The sequence below is a fragment of the Syngnathus typhle genome, linkage group LG15 (genome assembly GCF_033458585.1).
Source record: "Syngnathus typhle isolate RoL2023-S1 ecotype Sweden linkage group LG15, RoL_Styp_1.0, whole genome shotgun sequence".
Lineage (NCBI taxonomy): Eukaryota > Metazoa > Chordata > Actinopteri > Syngnathiformes > Syngnathidae > Syngnathus > Syngnathus typhle.
The window spans coordinates 3947160-3960692 of NC_083752.1; the positions used below are offsets into that span (position 1 = coordinate 3947160).

The window sequence follows — 13533 nt, forward strand, 5'->3', positions numbered from 1 at the left end:
CAGGAGCGCTGTGATATCACGGAGACAAAGAAGAGGAAGAAGAAAAAGATAAAAAGAAGAAGAGCTGCGGAGGATGAGAAGGATGGCTTCAGTGGACTCAGTGAAGCTTGTGCTTTTTGCTCGCCTTTTCCCTTGTCTTGTGTTTTTGGCGATTTTGTTCCGGAGCTCACTCGGCTCGGAATTGAATTTTGTCACGTGCGGTTCTTTGCTCAAACTTCTAAACGTCAAACACAACGTGAGACTTCATTCGCATGACGTGCGCTACGGCTCAGGTTAGTCATTAAAAATCCACTCCGGCGTTTCGTCCTAAAAAGTCACCTTTTGTGGTCACGAGTCTTCCGAACTGGGAAGACGATAAAAAAGCCACCCGCTCTAATTCCGATTTGTTTATTTGTCAAGTGCCATTATTGAGCCTTTGACGCCTGAATGATTTGCATGACGTGTCCAACCATCGCCTCTCGCTGACGTGTTACCAAGATAACAACATCCATCGCAGTTGCCGAACGTCCGATCACTTTGCTCTGACGTGTCCTATGTGTGTTGGTGCGTGATCCAGGAAGCGGGCAGCAGTCGGTGACGGGTGTGGCCAACGTGGAGGACAGCAACAGTTACTGGAGCGTACGCGGCACCCGCGACGCCACCTGCCTTCGAGGAAACCCCGTTAAGTGCGGTCAAAACATCCGTCTCACGCACGTCAACACGGGACGCAACCTGCACAGCCATTATTTCAGTTCGCCGCTGTCCTCCAACCAGGTGGGGGCGCCCTCTACTGCTTCGCTTCTCATAAAAGTCTCAATTTAAAAACAGAAAAACTTTTTTTGTTGATATGCGGTATTTCTTAACAGGAAGTGAGCGCTTTTGGCGAAGAGGGCGAGGGCGACCACCTGGATGAGTGGACGGTGGAATGTGGCGGGCAAGCGTGGGAGCGCGCTGAGGCTGTACGCCTGCGCCACAAAGCCACCGAGGCGGCGTTGTCAGTGACGGGCGAACAGTACGGGAGGCCCATCAGCGGCCAGAGGGAGGTCCACGCCATGGCTGGCCATGGGCAGCACAGCCTGTGGAAGGCCATGGAGGGTGTCTTCATCAAGCCCACCGAAGGGCTCCCCGTCGCTCAGCGGGACTACACGCACACCGAGTTCTGAACGCCTCACTCGTCAGCGCTAAACTTCCCGTCGCACAGAAAGCATTGTTTCGGCTTCACGGACTTCCTGTCACATGGCAACTTCTCTCGGACGATGGGTGCCTTGTTCTGCTGCTCTTCAGTACAAAACATTCGCACCATTCGGGAACTACAGCAGAGTGGAATGTTACTCAGATTCCAGTGTGTGTGCACACACCCTGATATTTATTGTCATTGGTGAGGCGCATCACAAATAAATGCTTCAAATTCGACTTTTAAGATTTGCAGCGTCTTTCATTTCTATCTTAATGATGTGACCAAAAGGAGGGGCAACTCTTTTTTTTACCCAAACGAGACTTTATTGCATAAAGGTGGTTTTCTTTGCACATTTTCCCAAGGTGGAGCCGAGGCGACCGCTACCATTTTGTTCCAGGCGGGCTTCTCTTGCATATGTGGACAAGCCACACCTTGTGGGACTGGCAGCAGCATCAAATCCAAAGACTCGTTGCAACTGCCATCCCTGAAAGATTCTTAGAGAAGTTTGGCTGCTCGAGCGAGCGCTAACCACGTCGTCACATGCGATACGTTCCTTTATATATTCATCTATCTAAAAATCACTGATTTAATTTGAAATCAACTCTGATTAAAAACTCAGTAAATAATTGCTCCATGCGGATATAAATTAGCATTAAAAAAAAAAAATCGGACCATTATGAGGTCATGTTACTAACTCATCCGGGTCACTCAGACGTGACAAACATTCAAGGTGGAAAAAGCGTTTCCATCACATGACACATTCTATTTGTGACATCATAATATTAGTCAACTTGCACTTCTCAAATGGGCCACCAGGAGCACCGTCGTCTTCCCAGACTAAGCAGCACCACCCCGGACCACCTCATCCATCCTGCTTATCCTCACGAGGGTGCTTGAGCCTATCTCGGCTGTCTTCGGGCGGTAGGCAGTGAACACCCTGAACTGGTCGCTAGCCAATCGCAGGGCACACGAACATGCATACATTATGTGTATGTTGAAGCACACGTGACTCATCTTATGGTGTGTGTGTACTGCTGAGATGACCTAGATACGCGTGTACGCACACACGGAATTGCAATGAGATGCTCCTCCGGAACCTTTTTTTTTTTTTTTTTTTTGCACCAAGCATACATCAGCTCTTCTCTGTCCTCGTTTCAGCACACGCGTAATGTTGCTGTTGACGCTTTGCTAAGTGCACATGGTTGGAGAAGATGAGAACATGTTAGAGGTGGCGATGAGGAATGGCTCCAAGCACCCAACCATTGTTTTTGTTCTCGTTCTTTTTTTTCATTGTCATCAATTCACATTCCCTCAAAGTCTCCATATTTTCATTTGTTTTCAAAAAAAAATTGGTGCCAACTTTCCAGTTGGAAATGAAGGAACATCTTGAAAGCAACACAAGGAGATGAGTAATCGACCCTCGGTCCGCTCCTGAGCCCAAAGAAAGAAAAAGTTGACAGACCTGCCGAGATCCTTGCGGGCGTACCCACGAATGCGTCCGTCACAGTGAGGAGTTTTCACTCCATGCCGTTGCGCAACATCTGATTGGCGGCAATGAGCATGACGCTGATGATGAAGGCCATGGCGAAGGCGCAGATGAGACTTTTCCTCACGCACGTCTGCCGGTTCTTCTTCTTGGGATGCACTGAAGCACCATACAAACATTAGTGCTCCAAAAATATTCTTAAAAGAAAGAAAGACATCAACGCTGACCTCCCTCGTACTCGGGACAACTTCCCGAGGTTTCATTGAGGCTCTCCTCCTCGGTGATGATGATGTTCTCGATGTCCTTCATGGTCAGGTGATCGCGGAAGGCGTGGAAGAGAACCTGCTTCAGCTCGTCCAGAGACAGCTGCTGCATGTCAAACTGCGTCCGCACATACAAGGTGACTTTGCGGAGTGAGCTGAAGAGGAAGAACCGACGACGACAAAGATTTCCCGCTCACCTGCCAGAAGATGCTGTCGATGGTGTTGCCTAAGAAACCTTCTCTGTTGTCCGATGACAGCAGCTTTGGTCCGAGTATCGTCATGAATTCCTCAAAGTCCACCTGCCCGTCTCCTGCATGTACAAAGCACAAAGTAGAAGTGGCCTGCAGAAATAGCAAGAGATGTCCTCACCGTCCATGTCGAGCTTCTGCATGATGATGGCGAGCTCCACCTCGCTGGGCATGTACCCCAACGAGCGCATGGCCATTCCCAGCTCCTGCTTGGAGATGAAGCCATTCCCGTCGCGGTCCAGCACACGAAAGGCCTCGCGAATCTCTGATACACAACCACACGCAGGTACGCACAAGTGTGTAGGTTCATTGGCACACAATTAACATGCACTCAGCGTCCATTATATTAGGAACACTTTGTGTGACATCCATTCATTTTCAAGGCTGGAGCCTTTCCCAGTCCCCACTTTATGGGGAAAGCCTGCATGTGTGTGTGTGTGATTGATGAAGGGCCTGAAGCAGCCTGAGAGCGGCCGGTCCACTCGGAATGATTAACAAGCTCAGATGATCCTTGAAGAACCTTCAGAAGCCCTGGAGTGGATGTGGAGATTGGCACCCCATAAGAGCGAGGCACCATGTCGAGGCACGCCGTCAAGGTCAGCGTGAGGTCAACAGCCACAATCACACAAGACAAATGAAAAGAAGAAGATGATGCCGACTGACCTCCAAGCTCCTCGGTGGAGATGCTGGTGAGCTTGAAGGCGTCGTCGCCTTCTGTGAGGGAGCCGCTCAGGTAGTTGTCGGGATACAGGAGGCCCGCTCGCACGTGATGAAACGGCATCTTCTTCCTCCTACACACATACACACGCAGGATGTAACGTGATGAGATGATCATCAGCGATAGCAGTCAGTCAAAATGACTCTTAACAAATGTCAACTTATCATCAAGTGTTGTCCTCAAGCAATCGGTTGGTGTACCTAATGAATTGCCCACTAAGCCCTAAAGAATTGGCGTTGCGCTCATAAGATACACTTAAACATTTCTTTAAATAGCACAAGAATTAATAAAACATCATTCTGAACACACACACACAGAAACAGCTTCAAAGTCACACGAGCACACACACAACAGACACGTTGCTGATGCACTAACCTTTTCTATCATGGGTGACATTTTGGGCTTGTGTGTGTTTGTGTGTGTGCAGAGAATGTGTGTGTTGCACGAGACCGGGGAGGGGGGGGGGGGGGGGATACATGGGGTCTCACACGCGACCAACTCTGAGTGCCAAATGTTTACTTTTTTTTTTTTGGACCATAAGCGGTAGCAACATGCTCACTTGTTACAACTGATTAGTTTGACCTTTTTTTTTCTAAACTCATTAAGATGAAGCTTTTTTTCTGATGAGATTGCAATCATAAACAATTTGATTAGGTTGTGAAGGGATCCACTTTATTGTATTTTTTTTTTTGTCTGAGTAGTCACAGTTTGAGCCTTGAACAGACCGCATGATTTTTTTTTTTGAAAGCCAAGGCCCACGGGCCACATCTCATGTTGCGGGCCCATTTTTAGACAGTCTTATCTCTGCACACACTTGTCATGATGAAGAAATATTGTTTTGATGATGATGGTGGGCTGGCTGTTTGCCTCACAACAAGTGCAGATGTGTGTGTGTTTGTGCGAGCGGGGGCTTGATGCAGCCTACCTGCAGCGCGTGGAGTCAGCCGACCCCTTTGAGCCGGTCCCCCCGCTGGGCGTGCCGGTCCCCGGCTGGCGATGGGTCTAAAGGAAGTCAGGACGCGGCGGGAGACGGCTGCCGCTCGGGTCCGTCTTCTCGTGCGCACGCCGCTCATCCGCACACGCGCGTCCCACTTGTGGGGGCGATCCGTCAATCAAACTCAACCGAATCAATCAATCAAGCCAATCCAAAGCGCCGCCTTCTCGCTTACGCCCACACGCGTCTTACGAGGAGGGAGACGGAGAGACAAACGTCCGGTGCGTTCATCAGACGTCAGGAAACAACAACGCCGTGCACGGTGAGAGAGCGAGGCTACGCTCGGTGCTGTGTGCCGGGGGATGCCTCAGACTCTAAAAGATGGAGAGAGAGGGAGAGAGAGAGAGAGAAGGAGGGTGGGAGAGAAAAAAAGTCTCGGTGCAGTCAGCTCATCCTTCCCGCCAACACAACAGTTGTGTTCACCTTTTGTATGTTGTTACAAACTGTAAGTGTCGAGCACGAGGAAAGCCCTGTCCTACAAGAACCACATCTCGTCTGGGTTCCTCCAGGTCTCCCTGATTCGAACCATCAGCGGGCCAAACGGGAAAACAATCCGACATTTTTCTCAATTTATTCTAAGTCAAAACTGGACCTTCACAAGTAATCAACAGTTGCTGTCTGATGCCGATGGAAACAGGCCGATGAGAATTTACACAAAATCGTCCTCTGCTTGTTGTGGCTGTAATATTACTTATGTGCACACACACACACACACACGCGCGTAGAGTACTAAAATGTGTCGTAAACACACAACATGGCGGCGAGCTGGAGGTAAACGTTACGGCTTGTCCTGTGAGGGTTGAATCTGCAGAGCCTCATGAATAATGCAAAACCCCACGTTCACATTCCTTCTCCACTTTTTCACAGTGTGTGTGTTTGTGTGTGTGTGTGTGTAAGCAGCAGCAATCAAGGAGAACACGAGGACACTGCAACAGACTGCGACCTCCGCCAAGGCCCGAAAGTGGAGGCAGATGGTCGTGGTTGCTAACCTCCGGTGAATTGCGCAATAACTAGCATAAGGGCAGGTTGATGACATCATGGTCGAAAAGCCCAACTTGCTAAGACTTTTTTTTTTTTTTGCTTTAAGTCGGAGTTGAAAAGTTCACCAAGCAAACTATAGCAACCTCGTGAATATTAACACAACTTTGGTCTCGCTCGATTGCTTTTTTTTGCTTTCAATATCGATTTGAGACTTCTTATTTCAGCATCTGACCCCCCCGGTGACCCCGAGGACCGAGTAAGTCCATCTCCTCAGGACACAAATAAGACAAATACTTCAATATGCTTTGGTCTCCATGGCAACAGGCTGCTGATGTAAAACAAATATGATTGCCGGCCGTGTAGCAGCTGTCACTCGTAATATTGCACGTTGTTATCAATGACATCATCTCGTTTTACCTCAATTAACTCATCCTCATTATTTTCTCCAATTTAATCTTGAGCCTTGTGGCTCATTCCAGCTCACATTGGTCTCCATCTTCTCTCTCGCCTGACCTCCAACTCCCCTTCCTTCCTTCTCGTGCGTGCTGCCTCCCAGCGCATCATATCCAATCTCGCCGTCTTCTCCCAAACTTGCCCTCCTCCTCCTCACTCTCGGCTTCACCTCCTCATCCATGCCGCTCGCGTCCCGTCGCTAAGTCTGATTACGTTGCCGAACTGAAGGGCGCACACACATGCAGAGGTGAATCCATGCTGAGCCAACATAAGTGGCGTGCGGGTAAATGAAAGCAGATGGAAGTGAGTGTTGGAGCACACACGGGGGGGGACGGGGGGGTCAACGTGACACCTGAGGACGCATCAAGGACGTGAGATCTTATTGTCCTTTCACGACAAGCGGGACACAAAGAGTCCGCCCGTATGTTTGTCTCCCCTTCGTTCACCTCCCGTCTCCACACGTGGCCCGGCTAAGTGACAAGAATATGAATGTGAACTGTTGCCATGGCAACACAGCAGCTTTGTGAGTCATGGAGGCAGAAAAGGATGAGAGCGCAAAACAAACCTTTCCCTCTTTCCTTTCCTCCACATTTCAAACTGCTTGGGAAGTTCACCACATCTCTTTGTTCTTGTTGTTAACCATTTCCTTCTCTACCTTTCCTCATCTATATCATCACCTCCACTATATTCTCCCCAACCCACTTTCCATCCCAGCACTGTTCTGCAGCCCCCCCCCCACACCGCGAGATGTAAGAAAGGAGGTCACACGGTTGTCACGAGGGGGAGTGCGTCTTAAGATTTTTTTAAAAAACAGCAACAATCATCTTTTTCATCTTTTTTTCTAATTGTGAATAAAATTGGATTTGAAATCGAGCTCCCTGAAGGTTGGGTGGTCCTTTCAGACTTTTCTGTTGAGCAAGGAACTGAATAATGAGAAAGGAAAAAGATGTCGCGAGACGGCAGAGACGAAAAAAAGAGGCGACAGGCGGCGCATTGTCACAAATTCTTTTGAAATGATGCGTATGGTAGAAAATGCTTTGCAAAGAAATTCAGTCATTCAAAAGTGAGTCATCAAGTAAAAACAAAACAAAAGGTCACTGTAGTGTTGAAATGAAACAAAATTTAGTAGCAAAACTGAATTGTAGCAAAAAAGACGAGGTGGCCGAGTCCAGAGTGTCGATGTGAGGTCGTGCCGACGACGACAAAATGGCACCCGTCGATCAAAGGTGAGCGCAAAGGCAAAAATCGCGGGCATGAACCCGAGGACGCGTGTGGAGAAGACGAGCGAAAAGGGAGGCGGGGCCAATGATGATGGAAGGAGTTGCCTTGAAAGGCGGCGGCTGTCTTGTACAAACGCCAATCAAATACAACAAAAAGGCACCTGTCCACAAAGACGGGAGAAAATCCCAAAAAGTCTTTTGGTGTCCCACGCGGGTCAACGCCGACCCTCTCCTTGCTGCTCTTCCTCAAACCTCCTCCAAGAAGGCCATATGAGTCGCGTAGGCCGCGTTCCTCTGCCCAAAACAAAACAAGAGGACGGCGTCAACAATTTGTAGCCAATCAAAATTGAGGACAGTACCGTGTGCTCTCACGCAAACATGGTCGCTTACGTTGGCGTGAGGAATGTAGAGCGGTTCCGGCATGTAAGCCCTGGCGTCGTGCAACGTGTACACCTGCTCGTGAGGAAGGTGAGGATGATGATGATGATGCTGCTGCTGCTGCTGCTGCTGTTGCTCCTCCAGCTTCAGAGACTCAATCTCAGTCTTGAGTTCCTTCAGTTGGTCCTGAAGATGTTTGCTCTTCTCCATGTACTCCAACCTGACACACAGACACTGTGTCAAAGACACAAAGAAGCAAGAGGAGAGCCGCGCGTACGCCTGACCTCTCGCGCTCGATCTCCATGGAGAGCCTCTTCATGTCAGAGTCTTTAAAGTCCAGACGCGACGACGTGCCTTCGTAGGCCGGGTCGGCTTCCGGGGGCGCGGCGGCGGGAGTTGAGGCGGGTGCGGGAACGCTAGCGGAGGGAGGAGCTGAATAGGCCGCTATCAGCTGAACACACAAGAGCGGAGAAAACAAACGTTTGACCCCGATGCTTGTTTGTCTATACGGGCTCTCCGCGTACCGGGTAGGTGGTCTTGGTGATCTCCAGCAGTTTCTGCTTGGCCCTCCTCTCGGCGTCCCTGGCCTCGCTGAGGTCCTGCTTCAGGTGGTCGGCTTCCTTCAGTCTGCCGGCATGAGCGGCGTGAGGACGGGAAGGACGGGGCGGCGGACCGCGGCGGGCTTACCTTCTCTCCGACTGCTCCACCAGCTTGACGGCCAGCTGTTCGGCCTCCCTCATCTTCTGCTCCATCAGCCTCTTCTCCTCTTTGGTCTTCATGGCGTTGACCTCCAACCTCTGGCGCTCCTGCTCGGCCTCGGCCGCCTTGTGAGCCAGCAGCTTGGCTTCCTCCTCGGCGATCTGAGCTTTCTCCGCCAGCAGGTCGGCCGTCTCCTCCGAGCGTAGCTGAAGGATGACCCCGCGTTAACTCAGGGTAGCGGGCGGGCAATTCTCCTCAGCGTGAAGCTCACCAGCGCCTCGTTGGCCAGACGCGCCTCATCCTGCAGCTGGAACAGCCTCCGTTCCATCTCCTCTTTGGCTCGCTCAGCCTCCTCCCGCATCTGCTTCTCCCGCGACAGGATCTGCCGCTCCATCTGGAGGAAGAAGGTGAGACTGTCAGAGCGACCGGCTTCCGTCAGTGTGCTCACTGCAGCCCAGCGGCCGGCTGACATTCTCACCTTCTTGCGGGCCTTCTCCTCTTTGGCCTGCGCCTTCATCTGCTGCACCTCGATGGAGTCCACCTTCCTCCTCCGCATGAACAGATCGTGGTTGCCGATGCACAGCTGCAGGATCTGAGGACCCAAAGACGGCGTCAAGTCTGGACGGGATCTCGGCAGCGCTCGGACTCACCAGCTTGTTGACTCGCAGCTGAGACGAGTAGAACTTGAAGACGTCTTTCTTCTTGTCCAGAGGCTTGATGGTGAACTGCAAAGGCGAACAGCATTGTCACAAGATGAAAGGCAAAAGGAGGAAGGCTCTGAAGGTGCTCGCCTCTTTCTCGCTGTAGGAGATGTTGCGAATGCCGCTCCATGGAAAAGACTTGTTGGGGGTGAGCTTGCTGTTGGGGCTGTAGATATGAAGACCCTGCGCGTCCACGCCCAGCAGCAGGTCCGTGTCGCGCTTGTTTTGCTACGGCCAAGAAACTTACCAGTTAGTGGGCTGTGCGCCAGAAGAGACGCGGCCCCCACGAGAGCACTCACGGTGATGTCGAAGTAGCTGACGCCGTACATCTCGAGGTCCTGAGCGATCTTCAGGTATTCCATCTCCGCCTCGTCCCTGCCGGGAATCACGCCGACGTCAGCGACAACATGGCCGACCAGCGCCTGCCCCCCTGTGCTGAACGTTACCTGGCGATGCCCCGGTGCTCGGCATACCAGGCCGTGATCTTCTCCTCCCACATGTCTGCGGTCATCTGGTACTGCATCAGCACCTGACGGCAAAAAAAAAAAAAGATTGGACCTTATTAAACCCAGTACGACACTTTGTCTTTGTCCATCACTTACTGTTTTGGGGAGAAGTTCATCCTGCGCCAGGAAACCCGGCTTGTGGAAGTTGGGGTCGTAGTCGCCGTACTGGAACAAGCAAAGGGGTAAAATTGTCCGTCTGTCGTTAAAGAAGCGACGTTAAAGTAACTTTGCTGCCCTTACTTTGGCTTGGACGGCATACGAGGCCAGAAGAACAGAAGCTTCGGGAGAGCAGAAAATCTCCTCATCCAAGATTTGTTTTTTCACCTGAAACAAAAGCATCACTCAAAGACATCAACAAAAACTGCAAATGAACTTGAATTGACTTTGTGTCAAAAGAGGAGAATAAGCCCCGCCCCCTCTTATATGTTTCTGTCATCCCACTAGTCTGTTGAATATCACATTTGTGGAATATGACCGAAGCAGCAAAGTGGAGCCATTTTGAGCCATCTCAGGGGCAGCCACTTGCTGTGCACAGAAAATGACATCACAGCGCCAAAGGGCTCGGCGTGCCAACGTCAGGTGAGCAAACCCAGAAAACAGGTGAGCCGTGACGATGGTTCGCTGAGCCCTACTGAGCGGCCAACGCTTACTTGACAATGTTGGAATCTAACACTTCTCTGAGGAATGCTGGCTGCCCCCTTGGGACGGCTCCGAAAGGTCGGGTGTTGCTGCTTCATTCATATTGCAGGATGGCAATATTCGACCCAGAGGGACTGCAGAGAACATCTTTCGCACTTCACTTGCGCTTTCGATAGAGAACCTGTAAGAAGAAGAGGTGCTGTGTGATTTCTTGGACGAGCTCTTCCTCAACTTTCTCTGGAAAGAATTTGGCCAGGAAGTGAAATGTGATGGGCGAGTCTTTAGGGATCTCCTGGTCCAAGACCTGATGGGGGAAGATTTAAGTTAAAACTAAAAAACAGACACTCAAGTGTCCATTTTTTATGGTTCCTTTTCTACACTCACTCGTTTGTCAGGTTTGAGCCACGCATACGTGCCCTTGACGGTGCAGCGAAGACCGAAGAACCAGGTCTCCCTCAAGCCCACCGTACGACACACTAGGTCAAAAAGGTCTTTGCCTTTCCACTTCACCTGAACGACAAAAACACAACATTTGGAGCAGCCAGTTGAAACGTTTAAAGGATTTGTGTCATCATACCTCACAACTGAATTCCATCTCAGCATCCATGGTGGTAACTTTGACTTTGAACGTCTTCGGCGTTTTCTTTTTTAAGCCTAAAATGGACATTTTAGCTGCGTTGCTGTCAGGGAAACCTGCAGAAAAGCAGAGTTTTTTTTTCTCAGCATGTTCACGCCTCAATAACACTAACGAAAAGATTTTCGAAGTCAAAAAACAAAAATCCATCCATAATAATCCAAAATACACAAAGCTCTTTACCAGAATGAATTTCTTGATGTTTCTGGCGGTTGAAAGGGACTTTTTGCTTGTTGTTGTTGGGCGGCTTGAAGCTAAGCTAACTTGGTTTGAAGCTTCGAGTAGAGCACGAAAACTCACCGAAAGCGACTCAAACAAGTCAGCAACTTTTCGCAAGACTCCATCACTAAACACGAACATGAATTATTTACTTGTCTCCTTGCGTTTCCCCCCTTCCACAAACTACCACAGAAAATGCGTGTTAGCTGCTTGTTAGCTAAAGTTTAGGACAAGCAACAAGCTTGTTTTGAAAAAGAGAGACGAGAATTGAAGACGCCCCCTGCAGGCAGTATAATTACCTACAGGCTGCAGCTCCGAAAAAAGTGTACGTCCATAGACATCATGTTGAAATAGATAAAGCTTCGCAGGCACAATAAATAATCTATCAGCCATTCTTTAAAAGTGACTTTGGTGCCTATGTATCTCTTTCTGAAATACATTTGTGTGTGAATGATAGGCATGACTTGACGTTTATGCACTTTTTGCATTTTTGTTCTCCGTTGACTCATTTTTATTGGGAGTCCACGTAAATGACACATTCAATATGGCGGACGCGCTGACGTTCCACCGCAACAGCTAGCTCATAAAGACTGAGATTATTACCCTTTGCTGTCCCTGGGCGCGCCCTCCTCAGGTAAAGGAGGTAAATTATTTATGGTTTCACGTTCAACTCGTTGTCATAACTACGCTGCACTGATTCACCCTCTTTTTTTGCACAATAACAGCGTAAGTAATATCAACAAGTAGACGTTCTATTCGTTTGTAAACCACGCAATAAAAGCTTGCTTTGCGTGTGTTTATGACGGCACATAAATTGCACTCTGACGTCGTGTCGCTCTTGATAGGTGCTCGTGCACGATGTCCGCGGACGCGCGCACCTTTGAAATGGCCAGAGACGTCGTCCTGTCCTTACACAAAGCCACCTCTGCGGAGGACCTAGTCCACTTCTACAACCAGTGGGCCAAAACCTACGAGCAGGTCTACAAAGCAATCACAATAACCACGCATGCGTGATCTCATCGGTAATTGGCAACTGATTTGACTTACTACAGTTGACTCAGTTATTTTTTGGCATCCATTCAATAGGATGTTGAACTTATCGATTACCGTGCGCCAAGTCTAGCAGCGAGCAAAGTCTCCGCCCACTTCAGCGGAGACCGCCAAACCGCAGCAGTCTTGGACGTGGCCTGCGGCACTGGCATGGTGGCCAAGATGGTGGGCATCCATGAAGAGATCCTGCGGAGTGATGTTCACTAGTTCAAATTCTGCACGTGTGGCGCAGATGAAGCGGGAGGGATTCGAGCGCTTTGTGGGTGTCGACGTCAGCGAGGGCATGCTGCAGTACGCCCGACAGAGCGGCTTGTACCAAGTCCTCGAGATGGCAAAGCTGGGAGATCAACCACTTCCTGTCCCGTCAGGTAACTGTCCATCCATCCATGACTATGGCTTTTGGGCTACTAGTGAGACCATGATAAACAGGTGATGACAATAATCCAAAGACATGTTCTTCATCTGTTCTTGTCTCACCCTGCAGATGCTTTTGATGTAACGTTCATCGTCGGCGGTTTAAGTTCAAGTCAGATTCCAGTGAGGGTGATCCGGGAGGCGCAGCAGGCCACTAAGCAGGGTGAGGACACTCTGGAAACCATTCGGAGCTTTTCAGATCTAACGCTGACTTATGACCACACAGGAGGCTACATCTGCATGACCACTCGGGCTAACCTTGACAACTTGAGCTACAAGGAAGACTTGGAGGGCGAGATGAAGCAAATGGAGGACGAGGGACTGTGGCGCCGCGTCGACGTGACTGTCGTGAAGGAATTTGAGCGAGGGGTGACCGATCATGAAATTGCATACATCCCTGGATCCATTTATGTTTTTCGGAAGCTTTAACAGCCAGCTTTGAAGCTTTTAATACAATAACATGCTGCTTGTCTGTATGTGCGTATTTCTGAATCAAAAGGTTTCCATGAAGTCAAGTTGTCCCTCGTTTGATTCACGTGAACGGCCCTGTGACTAGCTGGCAACTGGTCCTAGTCTGGTGGCAAGCTGGAAAAGAAGGAGCTGGGTGAAAGCAAAGGACTAGAGAAACTATTTTGACAGCTCCAAACGTAGAAGAGCAGTAGGGAATTTGATGATAGCAACAAAAGGCCGATGGAAGCAAAACATGCCGAGTGAAACCAACTTGGCTTCCACAAATACTACAGAGGACTTTCTGTCAAACCCGTTTGACCGGCC

The 13533-nt window shown here is 49.8% G+C and overlaps 4 protein-coding genes across 7 annotated transcripts; 2 read left to right on the forward strand and 2 right to left on the reverse strand.

Annotated features, from left to right (window-relative positions):
* The first annotated feature begins 27 nt into the window (after positions 1-27).
* LOC133167969 (stromal cell-derived factor 2-like) lies at positions 28-1399 on the forward strand. Its single transcript, XM_061299153.1, has 3 exons — positions 28-272; positions 557-753; positions 846-1399. Exons 1-3 carry the CDS (start codon positions 74-76, stop codon positions 1140-1142), a joined length of 693 nt encoding a protein of 230 aa, XP_061155137.1. The 5' UTR covers positions 28-73; the 3' UTR covers positions 1143-1399.
* Positions 1400-1531: 132 nt separating this feature from the next.
* Positions 1532-4926, reverse strand: LOC133167985 (calcium-binding protein 8-like). Its single transcript, XM_061299174.1, has 6 exons — positions 4797-4926; positions 3817-3944; positions 3275-3418; positions 3103-3215; positions 2870-3023; positions 1532-2801 (listed from the first exon to the last, which is right to left on the reverse strand). Exons 2-6 carry the CDS (start codon positions 3932-3934, stop codon positions 2674-2676), a joined length of 657 nt encoding a protein of 218 aa, XP_061155158.1. The 5' UTR covers positions 3935-3944; positions 4797-4926; the 3' UTR covers positions 1532-2673.
* A 2364-nt stretch (positions 4927-7290) lies between these two features.
* On the reverse strand, positions 7291-11584 carry LOC133167929 (merlin-like). 2 transcript variants are annotated; one of them, XM_061299069.1, is made up of 17 exons: positions 11260-11584; positions 11020-11135; positions 10827-10952; positions 10624-10746; positions 10044-10127; positions 9900-9968; positions 9744-9826; positions 9597-9672; positions 9388-9525; positions 9247-9321; positions 9075-9188; positions 8868-8990; positions 8585-8802; positions 8422-8524; positions 8182-8348; positions 7910-8117; positions 7291-7813 (listed from the first exon to the last, which is right to left on the reverse strand). In XM_061299069.1, exons 2-17 carry the CDS (start codon positions 11107-11109, stop codon positions 7766-7768), a joined length of 1845 nt encoding a protein of 614 aa, XP_061155053.1. In that variant the 5' UTR covers positions 11110-11135; positions 11260-11584; the 3' UTR covers positions 7291-7765. The 2 variants fall into 2 exon arrangements, with proteins under 2 accessions (XP_061155053.1, XP_061155054.1); XM_061299070.1 differs by lacking the exons at positions 11020-11135; positions 11260-11584 and having other exon boundaries at positions 10454-10746; positions 10827-10853.
* A 246-nt stretch (positions 11585-11830) lies between these two features.
* On the forward strand, positions 11831-13269 carry LOC133167970 (methyltransferase-like protein 27). 3 transcript variants are annotated; one of them, XM_061299155.1, is made up of 6 exons: positions 11831-11938; positions 12141-12273; positions 12382-12510; positions 12578-12713; positions 12830-12922; positions 12986-13269. In XM_061299155.1, the coding sequence occupies exons 2-6, from the start codon at positions 12154-12156 to the stop codon at positions 13186-13188; spliced, it is 681 nt and encodes a 226-aa protein (XP_061155139.1). In that variant the 5' UTR covers positions 11831-11938; positions 12141-12153; the 3' UTR covers positions 13189-13269. The 3 variants fall into 3 exon arrangements, with proteins under 3 accessions (XP_061155139.1, XP_061155140.1, XP_061155138.1); XM_061299156.1 differs by having other exon boundaries at positions 11852-11929; XM_061299154.1 differs by having other exon boundaries at positions 11871-12021.
* The last annotated feature ends 264 nt before the right edge of the window (positions 13270-13533 follow it).

Excerpts from the sequence above, each read along its gene's own strand:
- LOC133167985 (XM_061299174.1), bottom strand. The coding sequence starts at position 3,934 with ATGCCGTTTCATCACGTGCGAGCGGGCCTCCTGTATCCCGACAACTAC. Across the intron at positions 3,419-3,816 it reads CTCCACCGAGGAGCTTGGAG|AGATTCGCGAGGCCTTTCGT; the intron begins GTCAGTCGGCAT and ends GTTGTGTATCAG. Across the intron at positions 3,216-3,274 it reads GCAGAAGCTCGACATGGACG|GAGACGGGCAGGTGGACTTT; the intron begins GTGAGGACATCT and ends TTGTACATGCAG.
- LOC133167929 (XM_061299069.1), bottom strand. The coding sequence starts at position 11,109 with ATGTCCATTTTAGGCTTAAAAAAGAAAACGCCGAAGACGTTCAAAGTC. Across the intron at positions 8,991-9,074 it reads AGGAGAAGGCCCGCAAGAAG|ATGGAGCGGCAGATCCTGTC; the intron begins GTGAGAATGTCA and ends TTCTTCCTCCAG. Across the intron at positions 7,814-7,909 it reads TCTACATTCCTCACGCCAAC|AGGAACGCGGCCTACGCGAC; the intron begins GTAAGCGACCAT and ends TGTTTTGGGCAG.
- LOC133167969 (XM_061299153.1), top strand. The coding sequence starts at position 74 with ATGAGAAGGATGGCTTCAGTGGACTCAGTGAAGCTTGTGCTTTTTGCT. Across the intron at positions 273-556 it reads TGACGTGCGCTACGGCTCAG|GAAGCGGGCAGCAGTCGGTG; the intron begins GTTAGTCATTAA and ends TGCGTGATCCAG. Across the intron at positions 754-845 it reads CGCCGCTGTCCTCCAACCAG|GAAGTGAGCGCTTTTGGCGA; the intron begins GTGGGGGCGCCC and ends ATTTCTTAACAG.
- LOC133167970 (XM_061299155.1), top strand. The coding sequence starts at position 12,154 with ATGTCCGCGGACGCGCGCACCTTTGAAATGGCCAGAGACGTCGTCCTG. Across the intron at positions 12,511-12,577 it reads CTGGCATGGTGGCCAAGATG|ATGAAGCGGGAGGGATTCGA; the intron begins GTGGGCATCCAT and ends CGTGTGGCGCAG. Across the intron at positions 12,923-12,985 it reads GCAGCAGGCCACTAAGCAGG|GAGGCTACATCTGCATGACC; the intron begins GTGAGGACACTC and ends ATGACCACACAG.